Source organism: Budorcas taxicolor, chromosome 3 (assembly GCF_023091745.1).
Source record: "Budorcas taxicolor isolate Tak-1 chromosome 3, Takin1.1, whole genome shotgun sequence".
NCBI lineage: Eukaryota > Metazoa > Chordata > Mammalia > Artiodactyla > Bovidae > Budorcas > Budorcas taxicolor.
The window spans coordinates 14554329-14577582 of record NC_068912.1 but is presented as its reverse complement, the minus strand read 5'-3'; the positions used below and the strand labels follow the sequence as shown (position 1 = coordinate 14577582).

Sequence of the window (23254 nt, the reverse complement as noted above, 5' to 3'; positions counted from 1 at the left end):
AGACGCATCTGGGTGCCAAGGGCCGGGCGAGAGGGCGGTATGCTGTGCAGGGGAGGTGGGAGCAGAGGCCTGCCCCGAAGAGCAGCGCAGGAAAAAGCAGAGGCCACATCTTGAAAGGCTTCTAATACCTGTTTGGACTTTATTTTGGACAAAATGAGGGGCAGCAGCTAAGGGGATATTGTACCTTGTTTTATTGTTTTTTAAACAGGTCGTGTGTGCTGAGTCACTTCAGTCGTGTCCAATCTTTGCAACTCTATGGACTGTAGGCCACCAGGCTTCTCTGTCTATGGGATTCTGCAGGTAAGAATACTGGAGTGGGCTACCATGCCCTCCTCCAGGGGATCTTTCCCATCCAGGAATCAAACCTGTGTCTCTTATGTCTCCTGCATTGGAAGGAGGGTTCTTTACCCCAAGCCCTTTTAACAGGAGACTGACAGAAAATATACTGGGTTGGCCAAAAAGTTCGTTCAATGTTAGAGGAAATGCAAATGAACTTTTTGGCCATCTCAATTTTTTTTTGGCGGGGAGCATGGGGTTTTTAAAGTTTATTTATTTATGGTTGTGTTGAGTCTTCACTGCTGTGCACAAGCTTTCTCTGGTTGCAGAGAGCAGGGGCTACTCTCTAGTTGCAATGTGCTCGCTTCTCCTTTTTCTGTAGCTTCCCTTGTTGCAGAGTACAGGCTCTAGAGTGCAGCTTCAGTAGTGCTGAAGGAGGAAACAGACAAAGCTGGACTTTCCATCTTAGGCCAGGCTGCGAACATTGGGCTACACGCATGGTCTCCCAGTGGACTCTGAACCTGGTGCCCGGTGTCTGTAGAAATGGCATACCAATGGAAAACCAGACCCCCGGATAAAAGAGCCTCTGGCTTGTCCTTGGACCCTCCGTCGCCTAAAAGAATACACTAATTATCTCTGAAACAGAACAAAGTGGTAAATTCCATTATGTTTATCGGGATATGACCACAGGCTTATTGATAAATGTCAATTGTTTATCTGGTCTTGTGACACATGAATCATGGATTAACTTTGATCGTATCTCTCTTTTACCTTGTCCCAGACTAGTTTCAAGGAATTTGGGGAGGTGGGTTTGAGCAAGTACACTTAGGCTGTATGAGGTTTTCACAAAAACTGGTCGGGGTCCTTGGCTAAGAGGAGACTCTGCCTTGGGCCGCCGGGGTGATAAACTGCACTCCACTATCTGCATCGTCCTTCTGAGTGAGTCTGTTTCCCGGAACGCGTGGCTATAACAGTGCGCAAGCTTTGTTGCCCACTGCGTGTACTGTCTTCCTGGGCTGGGGATTGAACCCATGTCCCCTGCACTGGCAGGTGGATTCTTAACCACTAGACCACCGGGGAAGTGCCCCAATATGTTTTGAAGGATCCCCTGGCAGCATTGTGAAGGATAGATCAGAGACACCAAGAGTTTACTATTGCTAAGTGCTATATACTTAATGAGATTTATTTTATTTAACTATTACAACATCCTTGTGAGGTAGATGTTATATATAATTGCTGTTTTCTAGATTAGAAGCCTAAGACTCATAGCAGCCCTCTTCACTGGATAAGTGCTTCTCCCCATCCCATGGGATCCTGATGGGATTGTTAATCACCTTGCCAGACCTGTTCCTTCGCCATGGGTGTGGTGTGAGGTCCAGGCCTGGCCAATCAGTGGGCCCCTTGCCCTGACGACAGCAACTAGTCCAAGGGGCCGAGGGATGGTCATGTGGTATAAACAGAAGCAAACTGAATCCCGGGATGTTCAAGATAAAGACTCTGGGAGAGAGTCCCACTTCTTCTGGGATCTCACGCTGTTACCGTGTTAGCTGGAGGCATATGAAACTCATTTCCTATGACTTAGAGATCATTTCTATGCGACAGGATTGAAGGTGACCAGTTCACAAACAAACAGAAGAGCAGGATGTGGATGCAAAGGGAGCGGATGGTGTACGTGTTTGAGTCGGTGGATTTAGCCACACCTGAAGTTAGGCCCAACTGAAACTTCCCAGTCCCAGTACGTAAGTCTTTCAATTACATTGTTTTGTGTTTTAAAAAAGCCAGATAACTGATTCCACAATCCCATATATCCAGAAAAGACGAAAACTCTAGTTTGAAAATATACACACTTCAAAAATATACATGTACTCTGCCCGCATGTTCAGAGCAGCGCTATTTACAATAGCCAAGATGTGGAAAAAGACCCAAGTACCCGTTAACAAACAACTGGCCTAAGAAGATGTGGTATATGTGCTGGAACATTACTCAGCCACAAAAAAGAGTGAAGTATTGTTATTTGTAGCAACATGGATGGATGGAGATTATGCTTTTAAGTGAAGTAAGTCAGACAAAGACAAATGTTATATATCATTTCTATGTGGAATCTAAACAGTAATATAGGAAACTTCCTGGTGGTCCAGTGGTTAGGACTCAGCACTTCTGCAGGGGCCAGAGTTAGATCCCTGGTTGGTTGGGGAACTAAGATCTGTAAGCCACAAAGTGTGGCAACAAGCAAACAAAAACAGACGAACTTGTTTACAAAACAGAAATAGACTCACAGACATGGAAAACAAATGTATGGTCACCAAAGGGGGAAGGGGTGGGAGAGGGATAGGTTACGAGGATGATATTAACGTGTGTTAGTTGCTCAGTCGTGTGCGACTCTCTGTGACCCCATGGACTGTAGCCCACCAGGCTCTTCTGTGCATGGGATTCTCCAGGCCAGAATACTGGAGTGGGTTGCCATTTCCTTCTCCAATGATGTTAATAGATACACACTAACATATATAAAATAAACAAGGATTTACTGTATATTCACTATCTTGTAATAGCATGTAATGGAAAAGAATTGAAAAAAATGACTTTGCTATATACCTGAAAGTAACACAATATTGTAAATCAACTACGTGTGTGTGTGCAAAGTTGCGTCCAACTCGTTGCGACCCCATGAACTATAGCCCACCAGGCTCCTCTATCCACAGAATTTTCCAGAAATACTGGAGTGGGTTGTCATTTCCTACTTCAGGGGATCTCCCCTAGTGCAGTGGTAAAGAATCTGCCTGCCAGTGCCAAAATCAACTATACGTCAACTAAAAACAACGACCCAGATAACTGAGGCTCAGGGAAACTAGGTAACTTTTCTGAAGTCACAACTGGCAAGTGGAAGAACCAGGATTTGAACCTCTCTTATCACTTGTGCTCACTTGGCCCCAATCACATCGTGATAACATGAATTGCAAACAGGCAAACCAGTTAGGAGCTGCTGCTGAATAAACCAGGTGAGCAATGAGAAAGCAGGGTCTAGTGCAGTGGCGTCTGAAAGAGATTCTGATGGAATTTGGGAAGACACAGAACTGAGTGTGGAGGCTCAGGGAGGTGCGGGGGAGGAGGACCTAAGGGGCCTGGAAGATCCAAGAGACGGGGCAGACGGGGCAGAGTGAGAGATCTCAAGGCAGAGATAGGCTTGTCTCAGACACAAAGAGACATGGGCAAGAGCAAGGCCATCCTGTGGGCGGTGATGAGTCATCTGGAGCCATGTGGGAGGCCAAGGCCAGGCCTGGGGTTGCCCACAGATTGGGGTTGGAAGAGAGAGCAGGAACAGTCGGAGGAGGAGGGAGCTATGTCACCATCGCAGGAGAAGGTGGGAGTCAGTTCCTCAGCACCTGCTGAGAGTCAGAGGATGAAGCCTTAGTAACTTTGGAAGCCAGAGCTGGGGACAAAGGAGGCTGGAGGAGGGGCAGTGAAGGTGATGGTCATGGATTCTGCAGCAAAGGAAGGGATGGTGATGAGGAGGGTGGAGGCCAGGTGGTTCCCTCCCCCTTGTGAACTGTGCACCTATGCTGCTGAAACATCAGACTCTCTCACACTGCCTTTCAAAGGCGAAGTTGGACTCAGGTGACTTACCCAGCCCCTTCCCAGTGAGCCAGAGACAGGTTTTATTTCCTAAAACATTTTAATAAAATTAACCAATAAATATTCTACACTGTATGGGCTACAGGGACAGAGTGGAAGACAGAGGGCCGGTCTTTCCTACTTAGGCCCTTGGGTCCCCTTGCAGAAAAGGAGAGAGAGGCTGGTATGGGCTGGTTTGGGGCTACGACTGGGGCGGGGGTGGGGGGAGTGATCCTGGAATCGGTGGTCTGGGCGCCATCCATCATGTTGATATATGGGAGGAGAGGAGGGGTCAATAAAAGAATAGCCCCTGCAGAAGGCAACCCAGAACCCCCAGAAGTGACTGGGGTGAGGGGAGAGCTAGCCTAGACGAAGGGGTGGCGCAGGAGGCAGGGAGCATGGGCCGGTGGCGGCTCTGGGGGTGCAGCCGCTTACTCTCGGACATAGACCCTGGTGCACACGATGTCATCCGCTGTCATTGTCTGAAGGGAGAGAAGTCATTGTTAGCCTGGAAGGCCCCTGGTTTCTGTGCTTGGGAGCAGGAAGGTTGCGTGGAAATACTCTGCTTGGCCTCCAGGTCCAAACCTACTTCTTGGCTCAGGACGGTTCACAAAATGCCTGGGCATCATGTGATGGAGGACAATAGAGGCCCAGGGTCCATTCTACATCTCCCTCCCCAAGCCAGGAAGATCCCCCCCCCCCCCCCGCCCCGCCCCAGAGATCTGCTGCGGCCTTTCAGAGCAAGTCCTTTGCTCCACGTGGAAGGGACACCCTTTTGCATTTGCACAAGGGTACTGCCTGGGACACAGACAGCCTAGTTCTACCCCAGCAGCTCCATCAGGAGACAGAGAGACCAGCCACCATTGTTCTTAAATTTCCTGTACTGTGGAATGTCCTGGAAAATCTCTGAAGGTAGCAGTGGGCTTGCTCTGTCTGAGCTTGGAGAAAAGCAGGAAAAAGCCTTACCAGGATCAGCTCTCCATCATTGGTCAGTTCTCTGGTCCAGGAGGTCTTGGGACCCTCTCCCTTCAACAGCCTCTGCTCGCAGACCATTTTGTTCTCACTCTCCCATTTCACCAGGCTCTGTACGAGAGGGTGGCTAGGTGAGTTGGGCCCACAGCCGGGACAAGGCTGTGAGAGGGACAGAGGAAGCGCCACCTTTCTACCCACCAACACTACCTAGGGACTCTCCCCACTGGAAATGGAGGAGAGACCCGAGGGAAAGATTGGAAAAGATCCACTGGCAAGGGACCCCACGACCCTGGGGACCCCATCCCGGCACGCACCTTACAGGGCCTCCCATCCACAGTCTGCTCTTCAAACTCCTCTCCGACCTTGAAGTTGATCTCTGTGGTACGCACGGTGGTGGAGGTTTTGATGTAGAAAGTGTCCCCCTCCTGTTTGATCTCCACTGCTGGCTTGGATGCTGCAGCCACGGCGATCTTTCTCAGCATCACATTCACCCCTGCAGGGAGGGGAGAGGATGGACGGTCCAGGTACCTGCCTCACACCCTCCCCAAGAGACAGCAGGAGCAAGCTGAATTGTGAGTCGACTGGGAAGAGAGGGAGGCTTCCTGGGTGTCTGAAAAGCGCCTTGAAGGGAGGGCGGGTGGTGCAGCCCTGATGGCTGGTGGGTTCAGCGAGGAGGGGCAGAGAGGCAGTGCCCTCCCTTTGGATTTCTGCTTTTAGCTTCCACCTGGATGAGTCAGCAGCCCTGGATTGAGATCCCCAAGTCTCAGCTTTGCAGTCAGTTCTCCCTGGTCCCTTCAGCCTGCTACAGCTCCCTTTGGCTCCATTCACCTCACTTTAGGTCTTTTGTCCACCTTGCTTGAGACCATCTGCTGGGGTGGGCTCATCAGAATCACTGTGTCCACACCCCGACTCATGTGCAGGGCAGACCCTCCTCAGCCAGCCCTCACTACTCATGTCCTGAAGTAGGGGCCACTTCCCTCTGTGCCTACCTACCTCCCCTGTCTGGTGGCCTTGATTTGCTGAGTCTCTGTCCCCCCAGAATGAGAAGGAACAGGGATTCTCAACAGGGGAGGGGGTGTGGCAGCTGTGTCCCCCTACAGAATGGTCTGTAGCCTGGGGAAGCCACAGGCTGTGAAATAAGATCCATTAGGCCATGATTTCCACCTGGCTCACCCTCCCTTCAGGCTGGGTGACCCTGGGCTAATGGCTTAACCTCTCTAAGGCTTAGGTTTCTCAGTTGTAAAATGGAGATAACAGCTTATTCAAGAGCCCATCAAATGGGACAATGTGTATTTAGGCTGGAGCACACACAGTGCCAGGCACATCTGTAAGATTTCAAAGGAAATGGCAACCCACTCTAGTGTTCTTGCCTGGAGAATCCTAGGGACAGAGGAGCCTGCTGGGTGCCGTCTATGGGGTCACACAGAGTCAGACACGACTGACGTGACTTAGCAGCAGCAGCAGCAGCAGCAGCAGCTACTCTTATCGTTGCTGTTTTTACTGATTAAAGGAAGGCAAAGAAAAAGCCAGAGTTGGGGCTCAAAGTTCCATGCATCAGACTCCTTCCTGTTCACCTGCCCTCCTGGAAGACATCTACATCCCTCTCCCCTCAAGGGACAGAAAGGGACACTCCCCTCCCCTCCCGTGATGTACCCCGACTCCAGGATCACCCACCCTACTTCAGGGCCCAGGTCTTCTCCTTCAGCTGAGCCCCTGTGCCTGTCCCCCTGTCCTTTCCCAGACTGGACCCCTTCTCTCCTCTCCCTACTTATTTAAAAGGAATGGGGTAGCCGGAGAGAGCAGCCCTCTGCCAGGAAGTCAAGCAGGCCGGGAGTCACCTCTAGCTGGGGCCTAGGTCCAAGCCCTGCACCGCTTCACCTGGCCTGGCCTCCAACCCTGAACTGGAGCAGAACCATTCCTGAAGACAAAGGGTAAGGATGAGGGGCCAAACTGGGCTGGGCCAGGTGAGTGGCCTGGGATTCCCCTGATGCGGGCCAGACCCCCTGCTCTCCTCCAGACTTGGATCCCTAGAGAAACAAATCCCTTTTCCCCTTGGCACCAGCACAGACCCACTCTCCTGCAGGCAGAAGGGAGTAGGAGGAAGGCCTGTCCCTCAGGAGCGCAGGGGCCCACCTCTTGGTTGCTGATCTCTTGGGACCAGGGAGCAATGACTGAGGTTCCTAAGACAAATTGATCTGGTAAAAGAGACACATCCTGCTCCAACTCCTTGAACAAACAGACTGCTTCACTCTCTGGTGCTACCTGGGAAGTCCATCCTGCTATCTAGCAATTAGCTTTCCCATTACAGAAACAGGAGCTGCGAGCTATGTGCTATGCATGTATGCTAAGTCGCTTCAGTCGTGTCCAACTCTTTGTGACCCTATGGATCATAACCCGCAGGCTCCTCTGTCCACAAGATTCTCTAGGCAAGAACACTGGAGTGGGTTACCATGCCCTCCTCCAGGGATCCTCCCAACCCAGGGATCGAACCTGCATCTCTTACACCTCTTGCATTGGCAGTCAGGTTCTTCACTACTAGTGCCACCTGGGAAGCTATGTGCCCTGACCATCATATTGGATGGGACGAAGAAGTGGAGTGAGTTAGAAGTGAAAGTCGCTCAGTCATGTCAGACTCTCTGTGACCCCATGGACTATACAGTCCATGGAATTCTCCAGGCCAGAATACTAGAGTGGGTAGCCTTTCCCTTCTCCAGGGGATCTTCCCAACCCAGGGGTCAAACCCAGGTCTCCTGCATTGCAGGATTCTTTCCCAGCTGAGACATAAGGGAAGCCCAAGAATACTGAAGTGGGTAGCCTATCCCTTCTCCAGAGGATCTTCCTGACCCAGGAATTGAACCAGGGTCTCCTGCATTGCGGGCAGATTCTTTACCAGCTGAGCCACAAGGGAAGGGACAGGTATCCTCCAAATACCTGAGCATCCCTCCCCAGGAGAGAGACCCTTGAATAGGACAAAGAGGAGTGAGAAGGGACTGAGGTTCCTGTGGAAGCAAGGCTAGGTTCAGAGGGGACACCCCTCCTGTGGCCTCTGGGGCCTGTGGTGCTGGGGCCAGGCTCAGCTGACCTTGGCTGATTCAGGACTGTGTTTGTCTAATGGGTCTGTTTTCAATCTGTCCCCTCAGCAAGCCCTGAGGAGGGCACGTGGCTCTGAGAGACCCCACAGGGAGTACAAACAGACTGAAGACAGACGACAGGGTTGGGCTTGGGCTCTAATCCTCTAGCCGGGGCCTGGGGGTGCTCAGTCCACTGCTTCGTTCACTAGGGAGCGGGTCCAGCATCCAGAGACGATGGGGGAGGGAATGGCATCCAGGCTTTCCGAAGGGAAGACTTTTCTCCTTTCATTTCAAGAAGGGTAGAGCAAGAAAGGTTGACAGGACTCCGAGAAACATGTGGTCAGATTGCCAGAAGAACTAACAGTGAGGAAGGGTGGGGAAATCCTCGCTTTCCTCACAGCATTCCAGACCTTTCCTCATTCCTAACTCATTTCTACAGCTCCCTGCCCCACGCAGGGTGCCCTCTGCCCAGTCCAGCCAGAGTCTGTTCGGGCCAGAAATGGAGGGCTCCAGGGTTTCCAGGTGGCTTCTGAGTCGCTGAATTCTTGACTAATCTCCGTCTTTCTTCAAAACCCTCTCCCCAGCGAGTCCAGGCTTTCTCTGCCCCCCACTCCCCCCGCCACCCAAACCCCAGACACTGGAGGGCACACAGGAGTTGGGACAGGCAGTCTGGGTAGATTCAACTTCTTCCACCTTTAACCAGCTGGGCTGCAGCCCGGCTCTCCAGGGAGGGAGGGAGGGAGAGGAGAACTCGGATTTTCCGAAAAGGAGGGGGTGGCTGGGGTTTCACACGAAGCCATTTGTTGAAATCTAAGAAAGTGATAATTATCCAGAGCGATTTTAGGACTCTAGTTGCTCGCTGTAGGAAAATATTTGTCTCACAGATGGAGGGTGGGGGGAGCACACCCTGTTCTGAAAGGGGAAGAAAAGGGAATCTGGGGGCCCTGCTGTGACAGATCACCTAGTAGGCGGAACCCAAGGCAAAGAGGTAAGGAATCTGCCCCCCGGAGATTGGGTTACCTCCAGGGGGCAAAGGGGAAGGAGGCAGGAATGCCTCCGGGGGGTTCGGTTGGGTAGGGACCCAGGCACTCAGCCTGGACGCAGTATGTGCAGCTTCTGAACAGCGGAGAACCCCCTTGCCTCACCCCAAGAGATACCGACCTCGTGCTTCTGGTTTCTACTTGATTCAGAGGCTGAGTCACCGCAGCAGCTGGCACCGGTGGGCGTCCCGCCGGAGAAAGAAGGATTTAGGTATTCCGTCCGGCCCAGCGCCCCAGGACCCAGGCCGTCTGGCCCCTATTCTTGGGGATGTAGGCGCCCAGCTTCCCACGCCCTGGTTCCAGCTTCCCTTTCTTTCTCATACCCACCTTCGATGCCTCGGCACCCCCTCTCCTCTCTCCGGCGATCAAAAATCTCCTTACCCAGCACTTTGAGCAAATCCTCGAAGTTCTCCGATCGGATGATTTTCCAGTTACCAGAGAAGTTGGGCATGGTGGCGGCGCTAGTGGCGGGCCCCTTAAATCTTTCCACTGGAGCACTGGACGCTGAGTCTTTTACTCAAAAGAGATGTCTCCGCCGCCTTGCGGGACTCAGGAAACGGGGAACGTCCGAGGACAACACTAAAGCCGGCCTGAGCTCCTGTGCGGACAACTTTTATACCCTTCGCGGACCCGCCCTTGCCCCAAAACGAGGTGGCCCCGCCTCCCGTCCCGCCCGCCTCCCCACCTGTGGGGGCCTTGAGCCCGGTCCCTTCATTACCGTCCCACCCCCACCACCACTACGGCCTCTGGATCTAGACCCATGGGCGGGTCCAAAATTCGCCGAGGGGGCCCGAGATTGCTGGCTCCCGTGCCAGTGGGTGGACGAGGAGGCGGATGGGGGGCGAGCCCTAGGATTGGGCTCTCCACCGAGAAGAGAGGGCGCCGGGTCCGGGGCACAGAGGCTGGGGTCTCACGTCTGCAGTCCGAGGCGCAGGGTCGCATCTCGCCTGTTCCCCATTCGTCCCCAACCTGACACTGTGCACTCTGCTCCTTGGCGCCGGACACCCGGCGACACCACCAGCTGGTGAACCACTCCTCGCGAGTCGGAGCTGGGGCGGCCGAGCTCCGCTCCACTGAAGCTGGATCCAGGGTGACCGCTCCGAACTCGAGAGAGGCTGGGGAGTCCTGGGGTTCAGGGACCAGGCACCTAAGTGAGGCAACGGCACCCCCTGCTGGAACAACTCGAAGACGCTGGGAGGGGGTTCACCCCCGCCCGCCGCCCGAGACTCCCCACCCGGGTCTCGGGCTCCAGTAGTGCCTGGTGGGCTGAAAGTTGGCGCAGGGAGACTCATTCCTTTTAAAGAATTGGGCGGGCGTCGAAGGGTTAAACAGGAGCCTTGAGCGCGAGCCTGCGAAGGGCAGAGGTCACAGCCAATCACTTGACACGAGCTCTTTATTAAGGCGCTTTCTCTGTCGCTCTGCTCCCCAGACCCCCGAGGGGATCGCAGTACGTGGCAGGGAGGGGAGGCGGGGACAGAGGCGCTGAGCCCCCGGCGCGCCGAGCTGCCACCTCCGGGCGAGGGGGCGGGGGAGCGGGGGCTGGGTGCCCCGGGAAGGGGAGGAGCAGGGTCTCAGGTGTCACCGTTCTGAGCCGTAAAACGGCGGAAGGAGCGGCCGCCCCTCGGCGAGCGGCTTTGAAGTGGGAGATCAAAGGAGGGGGGTAGGGCACGGCTCCACGCGGAGACCCAAGTGGGAGTGGGCGACACAAGAGGGAGAGGGCCGGGAGACAAACAGAAATGGAAGTCAGGCAGGGAGCTTCGGAGACAGGCCAGGAGGCCGTAGACCGCCGACCGCAGAGGAGCGGGGTCGGGCGTGGGGAATGCGGTACTCCTGAGCGAGCGGAACCCGGGGCCCTGTTCCGAGTTGAGGGAAGCTGCAGCCCCGCTGCCCTCGGCGGATCGGTGCACGTGGTCCCGATGCCCTTAACGCACCCCCAGCCCCGCCACCCTCCCGGAGCTGTCCTTCCAGCTTCTTCCGAGGCGGGGAGAAAAATCCCCACATCTGGTCGCAGCCCTGGCCCCACCCTGCCAGCGTGGCCAAGGGTGGAGCTGAGGACCAGCTCTGCGAAATTCTGGGCCCTTTCCTTTAGAGCTCTGGAACAGTCTAGGAAGTTAGGGGCCTTAGTTGGGGAGGACCCCCGTGGAGGAGAGCCAGCGGAAAGGGGCTGGAGGATTTACCAAAGGCTGGAGAACACTCTGGAGGTCCAGCCTCTGTGCTGTAAAGAGGAAAACCTCTGAATAACGGGTGTGTAGGGGAGAAGGAAACGGCAACCCACTCCAGTGTTCTTGCCTGGAGAAGCCCAGGCACGGGGGAGCCTGGTGGGTTGCCGTCTATGGGGTCGCGCAGAGTCGGACACGACTGAAGCGACTTAGCGGTAGCAGCAGCAGCAGGGGAAGAAATGCAGCTAGGGTGACTCTGGCACAGGAAGGATGGAGATTAGACTGTAGAAAGGGCTTTTTGACGCCCCTCACACCCCTCAAAAACCAATGTCAATTCTGAAAAAGGAGCTGGAGGCTTCAGCCTGGTTTTAGGGTTCCAGGTTTTGTGTAGGAGACTTTAATTGTGGGGAGCTGGGTGGGGGTTGGCCTGGTCTTCTGCAAGTGAGGGGGCAGCGGGCTCTGGGAAGATGGGTAGACAAAAGCAGAGATGGTGGAGGGAAGGGGTGGTCCCTGGGGGGTGCTTGAGGCACTGCTCCTCCCCCATCATTCGTAGGCAGCTTCGCTGTAGGTAAAGGGAGGGGGATTAGGTTTTGACAGTGAAATCAGGCTCCCAGCCAAGGGGATGAGGAGAGGCTGGGGGAGGGAACAGGGCAGAAACCAGACTCCTGCTGCCTCTCCTGCCCCCTCACTGCCCCCTGCCTCTTACATCCAGGTCGCCTGTCCCTCTCCCCTCCAGCCTTCTTGAGCCCCCAGCCAGAAGAGTCCAGTCTCCTCCTCAGTAGGCATGTCTCCTACTGCAGAAAAGAAGGGCCAGGGCTGACCCTCTCCTCCGCAAGCTTGTGACCAAGGATGTAGAAACCTCACCCAAAAGATGGTCAGCAGGATGAGGGGGGCCTGGACCTACAGGAGCACAGAGGAGGGATGTGGTCTGGCTGAGGGAACTAGACGGGTTGGAGGTGGGGGCTCCCTGGGGTTGAGGCAGGCCAGCCTGGGCCCACTCCCCTCCCTCCACTTCCTCACTCCCCCCACCCCACCCCACCCCACCCCCCCACCCCACCCCACCCCCACCCCCCCCACCCCCCCCCCACCCCCACCCCCACCCCCACCCCCACCCCCACTGGCCAGGCAGCCAGAATTACCAAAGAGACAGAAGTAAGACAAAGGGAAGTTGGGCTGGGAGGAGAATTTTTTCCAGATGTGAGTGTTTGTGGTTTGGCAGCTCTGGGCCTGAGCTCCAGCCCCTGCACCCCAACCCTGGCTGAGAGAGTTTGGGCAGAGGGTCCAGAGCATGGTGCTGAACAGCCAGGCTGGAGGTTTCAGCCTCCAGCAGCCCTGTTACCATAGGAGCATGGAGGCACACGTGTAAGGGGTACTTAGGAAAAAATGCAGGGGAAGGGGGTTGGGGGACGTGAGGTTGGGGAGTAGTGGGATGAGAGGGCTGGGGGACTGGGAAAGGGGGGTAACAGAGGAGGCTGGGGGAACCTAGGGGCAAGGGGTAGTGGCTAGAGCCCTGGAACCAGGTGATGGGGAGGAGCTTAGCCAGCATCAGTCACTCAGTCACAAACAACTGGCTTTAATTTCCCGCCGGGATCCATAAGGAGAAGGAATTTCCTAGTGTCGCTGGCCTTTTAATTATTACCAAATCTGCTGCAGATCTGCCTGGGGCAATGCGTTCCCCTTTCTAGGAGCCTGGGTCATACCTCTCTTGGGGCTCCCCCAGGAATTTGGAGACTCAAGTTGGGGGGGGTGCCAGATTGGTGAGAAAAGGTGGGGGAGCAGAGGCAGGATAGGGGTGAGGAAGAAACAGACAAGCTAGAGTTAGGAAAGAAACATTCTGGAGCTTTGTTCCCATTGCAGTGTGGCTATGTGGAAAATGGCTGGTTTTGCAGAAGGAATGCAGATGGGCAGGCTCCTGAATGGTTGCAAGAGTATGGGTGTGAGTGGATGTAGATGTATGCATGATTGAGGGGTCTGGGGGCTTGGGAAGAGGAGGCTGCCCCACCTCTCTCTATCATTCCCTTGAGGCTGAGTCGGGGAGGAGTGATGGCAAGAGTGGGAGTGTTGTGAACCCCTCACCGTCACCCCCAACGGGGACGGGGAGATTCTCCAGCCAAATGCAGCACTTGTAGAAGGGCCTCACCCTGCGCAGTGTTATTGCATCTGCTGGATCAGAGAGTTTGTTGGCGGAGAGTCATGTAGAAATTAAAGCCAGGTGGGGCTGTGCACCTAGGTCTCTGCCATACAGGGTAGGGGCCACAAAGGAAGCAGGAATTCTATAGAGGGTGCTGGGCCTTCCTCTGGGCAGGACAGCTGTATCTCCTAGCCTCCCTGAGCCCTCAGGATTCCGGGCAGCACCGAGCATAGACTTAAGCATCCTGCCTCCAGGGCTGCTCTAATCCTCAACATTGAAGGAAATGTTCCATTCGTGTGTCTCCCTGGGCTTAAGGACCCAGCCTTTTTCAAATCGGTTAAGGCCCAGCTCTGATCCTCCCCCAGTGAAATTGCCATTGCAACGGGATAGATGCAAGACCAAAAAAGAGCTTCCAGCAAGCTAAAGTGCAAGCTGGGAGTCAGAGAAAGCAGGCAACTCATTCCCAGGAACATCTGGGTGCAGGAGAGAGATGCTGGGAACTAGGGAAGGTGTGGCCAGAGAATCTGAGTGATGGGGGCAGGGGCAGCCAGACTCAAAGGAAGGGTATGATAGCGAGCGCTCCGGAGCCAGCCCTGGGGCCCTGGCAAAGGGGGAGGCAGGTGGGGTCAGAAGCACAGAATGCGAGGAGGGGGCTGCCTGTGACTGGAGGGATCACAGACCAGGGGAATCTGCAGGCACCCGGGCAGCCAGGCGGCTCCTCTGTTGTTTTTGGCTCTGCTACCTGGTTCCCAGCTCCATCTGCCAACGCTCTCCTCAGGGCTGGGCTGGGTGCAGTGAGCCGGGCAGGCTGAGCAGTGGAGGGGGAAGGAGGAGCTGGGGGTGCACTGGCAGAAGACGTGTCCGGAGATCGGATCTCTGTCCCCTGGGAGAGGCCCCTGACTCTGTTCGCCTCTTCAGGGGCAGGCGCAGAGGTGTGGGCAGTCATCGAAGAGCCTGGAGAACCCCTGCACGAGGCCTGGGCTCTTTGTTCTTCTGTTCCTCTACCCTGCCTCCACCACCCAGACTGTGCTTCTGGCCGGTCTGGGGTAGCTCAATCCCTTCCCCCACGTAGGCCCCTGCTCCGTTTTCTCTCCTACTGACCCCCCTTCCTCTAGAGCCTCCTTGCTTCTCAGAGAACCTCCAGGCTGAGGTGGGGATTCAGTGTGGCCGGGATTGTTGGTGGCAGCTGCCAACATCTGAAGCCACATGGCCCTGGGCCTGACACTGGCCAGCTGTGGCCCCTTCCCCTCTCCGGAAGGAATCCCCCCAGGGCAGCACTGCTGGATGAAGAAGCCAGTCAGCCCTGTGACCTGCTGTTAAACTCCTGGCTTTTATGATGCAGTGACTAGGGCCAGACCCCTCTGCCATTTCCACTCTCGGCACTGGCGCCTTAACCCCTGGAAGCCCAAGGCAGGAGGGAGAAGGCTGTAGCTATGATAAGCTTGGCAGAATGGACCTTGGGTTTGCATGGTACCTGGGGACAGTGGCTAACCTTGGAAAAGATGAACAGCCTGCGGTCCAGCCCAAGACTTTTTCTGGGGAGTTCAAGCCCCCTCCCAGACATCTCTTCTCCCACTCTCTGGGGATGAGAAATGGAAGAACCAAGGCTCCACAGAACCCCTCTGTCCATTGAGACTATCTGGAGTTTTTGGAGGAAGAAAGAAGTCGATAGGGCTGCAGGCTGATTCAGGGCTACATTCCTTCTCTGGCCTGAACTGTGGAAGGTGGGCACTGGGCCAGATAATCAGACTCTGAGATTGAAGAGGAAAGAAGTAGGGAGTGGTGGGGGAGAAGGGTGAGATCCCAGAGAAGAGACTGAGGGGGCCCTAGGCCTAGGCTTTGAGGTTCTGTATGGAGATAGAAAGAGAGTATTGGACCCACTGTCCCTGGGGCACAGGGTAAGTGGGACTGATGGATCAGATTCAGGAACATCGGCCAGCTTGGGGGGAACACCTCTTCAAAGCTCCTTAGCGCTCCCATTTCCCTCCCTCTCTAACCCCCCAAATGCAGCTACTTTCTCCAGATAAGACCTGGTAGTTTGGCCCCCAGCCGGGCTCCTATGGAAGCTGGTTGTGCTAATGGCTCCAGGGAGGAAGCTGGAACCCCATGAGCTGGGTAATAAGGACCAGCTTCCCCAACCCCAGGTCCCTTCTTGCTGCAGACCAGGCCCAGGACAGTGGGCCAGACTCCCCAGAGACAAAATCAGAGCTGCAGGGGGATTTGAGCAGAGTAAGGGTGGGCCCCAGGAGCCCAGATTCCTAGTCCCTGCCCCCATCCTCCCATCTTGAGTAGGGAGGGAATTAAGAAGGGATACAAGAGTTCAGAGTCTGGCCCCTTCACCAGGCTAGGGCCTTGTCCTTCCAGTGACCCCACCAACCTACCCCTCCTTAAATTAGGGCTGGAGACACCGGCGGGTAGGGGAGGCCCCAGACTGACCTAGCCCTAATGGCTTTCCCTGGGCAGCATGAACAAAATGGGAAAAAGATGTGTGAGGTGGGAAGCTCTGATTTCCTTTCCCCTGCGGGCGCCAGCTCTGGAAAATGTTAGCTGTCAAAGAGAGACTGTATAGTCAGTCCCCCTGCCTCCCTCAACCCAGTACCCCTTCACCCCTCCCCATCCACCAGCACCCCCCTCCCACTGCCTGCCCAGATTCCCAGGGGGCACCGGGCTGGCTAGTGCCTGTGAATTTCAGTTCATTAGGCTGAGGACACACACTGTCTGGATAAAGCCCCCATCTCTCCCTGCCTGTGTCTTTTCCACTAACCTGGGAAAGACATCCAGACGGGAACTTTGGCACTTGGGGATCCTCAGGGACATGTCCCTGGGGGGTCAAAAGAGCCAGCAGATCCTGGATTTCACAATTGCCAACCTCCTCGCCACGGTCTCACGCCTCTTGATTCCCAGCGCTCTGGGACTGTTGGCTACACATTTCCAGGTTTCCAGATGATCTGGATTTCCTGTTAGCCTTCCAGCTGAGCTTGCAGCAGCTGGCATAGAGAGGGTGCCATCCTGAGTGGAGGACACACAGGGTGTGCCTTTCTCCCTGCCTGGGGACAGTGTGGTCTCCATGGGCCAAGTCTCCTCTGATGAGCTCCCAGACCCCCTGGTACCAGGTTCCTGGGAGTCCCAGGGAATTGATTCCAAAGCTGGGAGGAGGCAGTTCCTGCCTTGGAGTGGAGAGTGGGCATGGGGGTGGCTTCTAACCTAGCAGGAAGGCAACAGAACACTCTACCCAGGCTTCTTTGATCCGATCCCAGCTCCACCCTCCCACCCTTCAGGAAAGCTTCCCAGATCCACCCACTCTGCCAGCCTAGCCCAACATCCCAGCCCCAGCCTGAGGTCTCAAGCTGCCAAGGTTGGATTATCTGCCTCTGACTTCCCATTGGTCCTGGGTGTGGGCTCCATCTCCCTCCTCAGCTCCCAGGGCAGGGGCAGTCTGTCTTCTTCCTCCTTTGGTTGTGGTTTGGATCCATCTCACGGAGTCTTTCCAAAGAAGGGACTGAGTAGGATTCCGCAAGATAGAAGGGAGTGAAGGACCTGACCTTTCGGTGAAGCTGCCTCTGGTCTGGGGATGCCAGACAGTTTAGGTTCCTGGTGCTGCAATGGGACAGGAGGGTCAGGGTCACGGGCGAGGGCCCAACCCTCAGTGCCCAGGTCTGGGAGAAGAGTGTCTCCGAACCCACCACTGTGCCAGAACTTCCTATACGCTGCCTGGGGTCTGATCCCAAAGCTCTTAAACACTTCAGAATAGAATCTGGTTAAGCCTGGGAGAGGATTAAGATGTGCTTGTCTTTCCATGCCAAATTCTTAAAAATATCTTCTTTCTCTGCCTCTCCCTCCACCCCCACATCTCTCAAAATCCTATGCATTATATACACTCTTTCAAAGAAAGCACAGAGTTGATGGCATCCCTAAATAAGGCTAGGAGCCTCACATATTAAAGAAAAAAACAAAACCAGCAAAGTCAGCACAGTGAAGCGGTAGGAGGGCAGAGAGCAGAGCGGGAAAAAAACCTGTGCAGCAGTTCCAACAGACCAGGGGCAGGGGTGGCAAGGGCTCACCAGGACCCCTCCCTGAGCTCAGCAGCACTGCTAGATGTCACTTACCCATTCAGTCACTGCCTGGAGGAGATGGTGCAACCCTGACTGTCCACCCAGAAACGGTGGCAAACCTCCACCCCTGACCACACACGGGTGCCCTGTAGGTGAGGGTGCGTGTATGTCCTGAGCTATCTGGTGGGCTAGTATGAACAGGAACTTGGGTGAGAGTTGAAAGGCCAAAGATCCCAGTCTTGGCTTGAATGTCTGTTCAGCATCAACCGCACAAGAGATCATCTGTGTGTGCAAAGTTAATCAGTTTCAGATAAGGCTACTTACCACCTCCTTGGCCTCAACCCCTGTCATCTCTTGCGTAGATTACAGCAAGAACCTCTGCTTTGGTTTTCTGTTCCCAGTCTCTTCCAGTCTCAGCACCCAGGGGGAGTCCTTTAAATCCTGAGTCAGTTCACACCATTGATCAAAACCCTGCACTGGGGCCCGTTTCATGCAGATAGTAAGTCCCAGTTCTTACAATGGCCTACAAGGGTCTATATTATGGGCCTATATCTCCCCCTGCTCACTGACCCCCCCAGCCCCTACCCACTTCCCCTTGGCTTCCCCTGTTCCAGCCATGCTGCTGCCTAAATATATCAAGCATTACTCCTGCCTTTGCACTGATCTCTTTCTCTGGAATATTCTTCCCCCAGATACTTACCTGACTTGCTCCTTTACTTCTTTCAGGTCTGCTCAAATGTCACTTCCTCAAAAATGCCTCCTCTAAACAAACCATCTAAAATCTTATGTACACATATCTGCCGTATCCCCTTGCTTTTCTTCATATCACTCATCATCCCCACTACAAGGGAGGTCTGTGCAGACTTCACTGGCCCACAGCAGCACTTGGGTTGTGCTCAGTAAATATTTCTTGAACAAATGGATGAAAAGTGAATGACTTCGGCCAAAATCAATGACGGCTAAGACTGAAAAAAATGTCTGTCTTTCATTAGTACACTTGTTCTTGATTTAATCACTTATTTAACTGTCCTTGAAGACTGAAGGCAAGAGGAGAAGGGGACGACAGAGGATGAGATGGTTGGATGGCATCACCAACTCAGTGGACATGAGTTTGGGTAAACTCTGGGAGTTGGCCTGGCGTGCTGCGGTCCATGGGATTGCAAAGAGTCAGACAAGACTGAGCAACTGAACTGAACTGATAGGTGCATGAAAGAGGTACTCTGATAAAAATCAGGTCTGAAAACGAGAGGGATACAGCCGTGGCGGAGGCCACGCCCACTGGCTGGGAGCGTTCAGAACTCTCCATGATGCCTCAGCTGCCCTCTTAGAAATCACAACCCAGCTCATTAAGGCTCACACCATGTGTTTATTGCATCTTCATCTCCTTGTTTGCAGCATCTGTCCACCTCAGGTCCCTGAGGATCTAGCTCAAGCTCCCCATCCTCCTGTTTCTAGTCCTGGGGCATTCCCTGGTGGTCCAGTGGTTAAGACTCCAGGCTCCCACTGCAGGGCACGTGGGTTCCATCCCTAATCAGGGAACTAAGATCCCCATACACTGTGCACAACCCCCCAACTTTCCCCTCAACTATATATATATGTGTGTGTGTGTGTGTGTGTGTGTGTGTGTGTGTAATCCTGTGGCCCCCTGGGGGCTTCCAGCACCTACTCAACAGGTCAGCCTCTCAGGTCCTTGACTCCACAGACTCCATCAACCTCGTCTCCATCTAGGTTTAGGCACTTGCCTCGGGGACCACACACTGTTAGCTGTGAGCATTTAAACTCACTTTTCTGTTTGGGTTGCTGAATGATGCTAGAAAAAAATGTGACGAGCAGTTTGCAGGGGCCCTGCAAACTCACTTTCTGCCCTCAATCAGGAACTCTGCCGCTGCTCAGAGGCCCTTCCTTGTGTTCTCAGTCAGCTCACTCTTCTGTCTTCTTAGCGGCTGCTCCACATCATCTTTATTCTAAGTTTCTGTCCCTTGGCTTCCCTCTCATACTCAGCCGACCACTCTGCTTCCAATTTAACGAGCAAGCAAGGTCACCAGGTCCTAATCACTTAATTCCACCATCTTCCCAAATCAGCTCCAAGAATTACCTTGCAGTAGAGTGGTTAGGACTCTGCGCTCTTAACACCAAGGGCCTGGGTTCAATCCCTGCTCAGGGAACTAGGACTGCACAAGCTGCCACGTGGCCAAAAAGCACCCCCCAAAACAAAACAAAAAACCAACCATCTCCATCTGCCATCTGCCTTACCGTTTCCTCTTTCCTTTCTGACCCAGCAGACGAGGGATCCTGATTGCTGGCCAAGGCTAAGCTTGACATCCCTCCCCTCTACTCTTTCAGGATCCACCGTAGCTTAATTCACCTGCCCTTTCACGAGCCAAGTTATGCTCTGCTGGCTTTGTGTATTGGTGCCTTCAGGCCTCACACTCCCACAGCAACCCTCATCTGCTTCTCCTCAGAGCCGAGAAAGAACAGCCCACAGCCTCTCCTTCCTCGCCTCGTTTATTCTCCAGCCCGCCTTGGCTGAGCTGCTGCTGCCCTCCTCAGACATTGCTCAGATGAAGGGCACTGAATTGCAGCAAAATAGACCCTTTTGTTTGCTCTCAGCGGACTGGCTGTCCATGCTGTTAATGCTACCTCCTCCCTCCTGGGAGGAGTCTCCTTAGCTGTCCTCTTACCTGATGGTCCTCTTTCAGACCTCTCTTCCTCCAGCAGCCTCTCAGGACAGGTACTTCCTGAGACTCCGATTTTGACCTGCTCTTTATATACCTTTCCAATCCAAGGCTTTTATCTCACTGTTATACTCTTATCTCTCAGGTCTTAGTTCCCAGCCCCAGATCTCATTTACTCTGCTAAACTCCAGTCTGGTACATCCAGCTGCTGGCTGGACGTCTACACTTGGGTATCTTCAAGAAGCTCAAAGTCAACCCAATCAATACCAAGCCACCTTCCTCAAAAACCTGCTCTCCTGCCTGCCATACACTCTGTCTTGGTTAACACTGCTGTCTATTCACTGTAGTTCAGAAATATCAAGGCAACCTTGCTCTGATCTCTAAATCTTATTGACTCTACCCCCTCAGTGATGCTCATATGCACCTTCCCACTTCATTAATTCAGGACTACATCACTGCTCATCAGATTACTCGAACAGAAGAACTCATGTTCTGGCCCTACTCAATCCTGCTCCCATTTGGCTGCCAGCACTGTCTTCGTAAAACCGAAATCTGATCACATCACTCCCCTATTTTAAATTCTTCAGTGACTCTAGACAGTGCTTGCCACAGGGAATTGATATTAATTTACTGGTTTCTCTGCTTCAGGTTACTGTAAGCAACTGGGGGGACATGCCATTTCTGTGTGCCTAGCACAATACCTGGCACATAGCAAGTGTTTAATAATAAACATATGAGTGGCAGGATTCCAACCTCATCAGATGCTGCCTGGCTGTGTTACCAACCCAGTCGGAGAGTGGTTAAGAGCTGAGGCTCCAGACACAGACCTGGCAGGTCTGTGTGCCAGCACTGCCAACTTCCAGCCATTTAGCCTAGGGAAGACTTCTTACTTTTTGTCAGCCTCAGTTTCCTCAACTGTTTCATTGGAATACTACCATCTCCCTTACAGAGAATAGAACCACATTCCTGAAGACTCAGCACAGTACCTGACACAGAGAAGCACTCAACAAACGGCTGCCATTATTATTATTGACGATAGCAACCATTAGCTAGGCTTCAAAGATAGAAGAGAAGCCCAGGATTTTAACGCTAGGACCACTGAGGCTCCTAAGAAGCAAACTGACTTACCAGCACAAATTGAGTAAGTAGCAAAATCAAAACTGATGCCTGGTATCTACAGAGCAACAAAATGCTGTTCTGCTATCAACTGTTTGGTGGACTTGCCCTAAGTTACAGGGTAAATGAAAGTGCATTGTGAACAATACACAGAGTGTAATGCAGGATATTCGTAAATGCACTTGCCCACATGGGAATCTGTCTCTAAACTTGGACTTGGGCTAATGTGCCTCAGGGCAAGTTCATAATTACAGTACTGTTCATCTTTCCTGCTGTCAGCTGTAATCATTGTTAAACTAGGAATCAAATGATTCCTTGTTAGAGTCTTGATTCAATCAGTGTTGGTTTTTTTTGGCTGTACCACGTGGCTTGCGGGATCTTAGGTCCCTGACCCGGGACTGAACCTGGGCCCTCCACAGTGAGACTATGGAACCCTAACCACTGGGTTCCCAAAGAATCCCCAGTCAGTGGCTTTCAAGGGTACAGAGAATGGCAGCGCTGTGACCTGAACTTTCCAAACACATTCCCCTGCCAGGAATCGCTTCACTACACGGAATTTCAGAAGACCAGTGTTTGGTGGGATATACTTCTCACATTCTTTCGCCCTTTATCATTCTCACCTGCAGAAGGGGGTTCAGCGTTAGAAAATATCGACATGGAAACAGTATTATCGGAAGAACATTTGGTTTTTTGTGCATATGCTCTAAAGGGCCTCAAACTTAAGGCAAACCAGGACTTGCTGACTGGTATTTAGGTAGAAATCTGCAATGGGGCTTATCTGTCATCAACTGGATGAAGCCTGCAAACAAAGGGGCAGAGAAAGAAGGGGATTAAAGTACAGGGATCCCCAGGCTCCCTGAAGGGTGAGCTGGGCTCTGACCAGGAAGTATCATACGAGAAAAGAGCAAGAAAATGGTTGCAAGGTCCTCTGGTCTCCAGATTCTTTTTGGTGAGCAAAAGTGAGACTTAGCCCTTCCCAATGCTGGACTGAGGGTGTCTGAGTTGGGGGGTGAAGTAGAGCATAAAAGCCAACTGCAGCTAGAGATTATCATATTAAGTGAAGTAAGTCAATAAGAGAAAGACAAATACCATATGATATCACTTATATGTGGAATCTAGAGTATGATGCAAATGAACTTATCTGTGAAACAGAAACAGACTCACAGAGGGCAGACGTGTGGCTGCCAAGGAGGGAGGCGGGGAGGGATGGATCGGGAGTGCGGGGTTAACAGCTGTAAACCATTAGATGCAGAGTGAACAAGGTCCTACTGTGGAGCACAGGGAACTATATTCAACTTCATATGATAAATCACAATGGAAAATAACATGGAAAAGACTATATGATTGTTACATATAACTGAGTCACTTTGTTGTACATCAGAAACAATATTGTAAATCAACAGTGTACTTCGTAAAATAAATTACTAAGCCAGGTACCCTAAAACCTGAACTCAAAGGAGAATTTTCCACTTAGCTTCTAGTTTCCTGATTGCAATGCAAATAAGACTCACATTCATTTCAATTAAGACTTGTAACCCCAGTTTTTGGTGTGGCCTTCCTACGTTATTCCCACTTAGAGGTGTGTAAGAACACCTAGCGCTTCTTTGTGAAGTGTCCTGGACATTGCTTGTCGGGTTCAACAGGAACCAACTTGCTCAGAGCTCAACAGCAGCCTGTTCAAGCAGATGCTGTAGTGCAGGACACCGCAGCAAGACCATGTCCGAGGTCTCATTTAGCTGCAGCAAATTCCCTTCTATAGGCAGCCACAACTGTGACTCTGGCCTCTGGAGCCAAAATAGCCACTTGAGAGGGCACGAGTCTTGGTGTATACACGGAGTCTGCATTCTCTCAAGACAGAGCGCAGACAGTGATTCCAGCCACAGAGGTCAGACCTGTGACTCACTTTCCCAACATCAGGGTGTGTACCACCAAGGAAGAGCTGGCAGGAGCAACCAGGCTGGCGTCACTGAGCACCCACTCTCTCCCGCTCCATCCCTCCCACACGCCCACTCTGAGTCACTCTCCAGGTCACATACCCTGTGTGAGGGTGTTTGCGCAGCTTCAAGTGTCATTTTTGGTGTGCTTGTTGATTTGTGGTGGGGCGAGAAGGCAACAGAGCACACGGGCCACAGACAAAGGCTTCGTCAGCGCTT

General features: G+C 53.2%; 1 protein-coding gene across 1 annotated transcript; it reads right to left on the bottom strand.

The window, feature by feature from the left end:
- Positions 1 to 3956: 3956 nt before the first annotated feature.
- Positions 3957 to 9564, bottom strand: CRABP2 (cellular retinoic acid binding protein 2). Its single transcript, XM_052637532.1, has 4 exons — positions 9350 to 9564; positions 5172 to 5350; positions 4852 to 4968; positions 3957 to 4367 (listed from the first exon to the last, which is right to left on the bottom strand). The coding sequence occupies exons 1-4, from the start codon at positions 9417 to 9419 to the stop codon at positions 4317 to 4319; spliced, it is 417 nt and encodes a 138-aa protein (XP_052493492.1). The 5' UTR covers positions 9420 to 9564; the 3' UTR covers positions 3957 to 4316.
- Between the last annotated feature and the right edge of the window lie 13690 nt (positions 9565 to 23254).

Excerpts from the sequence above, each read along its gene's own strand:
- CRABP2 (XM_052637532.1), bottom strand. The coding sequence starts at position 9,419 with ATGCCCAACTTCTCTGGTAACTGGAAAATCATCCGATCGGAGAACTTC. Across the intron at positions 5,351-9,349 it reads GGATTTGCTCAAAGTGCTGG|GGGTGAATGTGATGCTGAGA; the intron begins GTAAGGAGATTT and ends CCCTCCCTGCAG. Across the intron at positions 4,969-5,171 it reads TGGATGGGAGGCCCTGTAAG|AGCCTGGTGAAATGGGAGAG; the intron begins GTGCGTGCCGGG and ends CCTCTCGTACAG.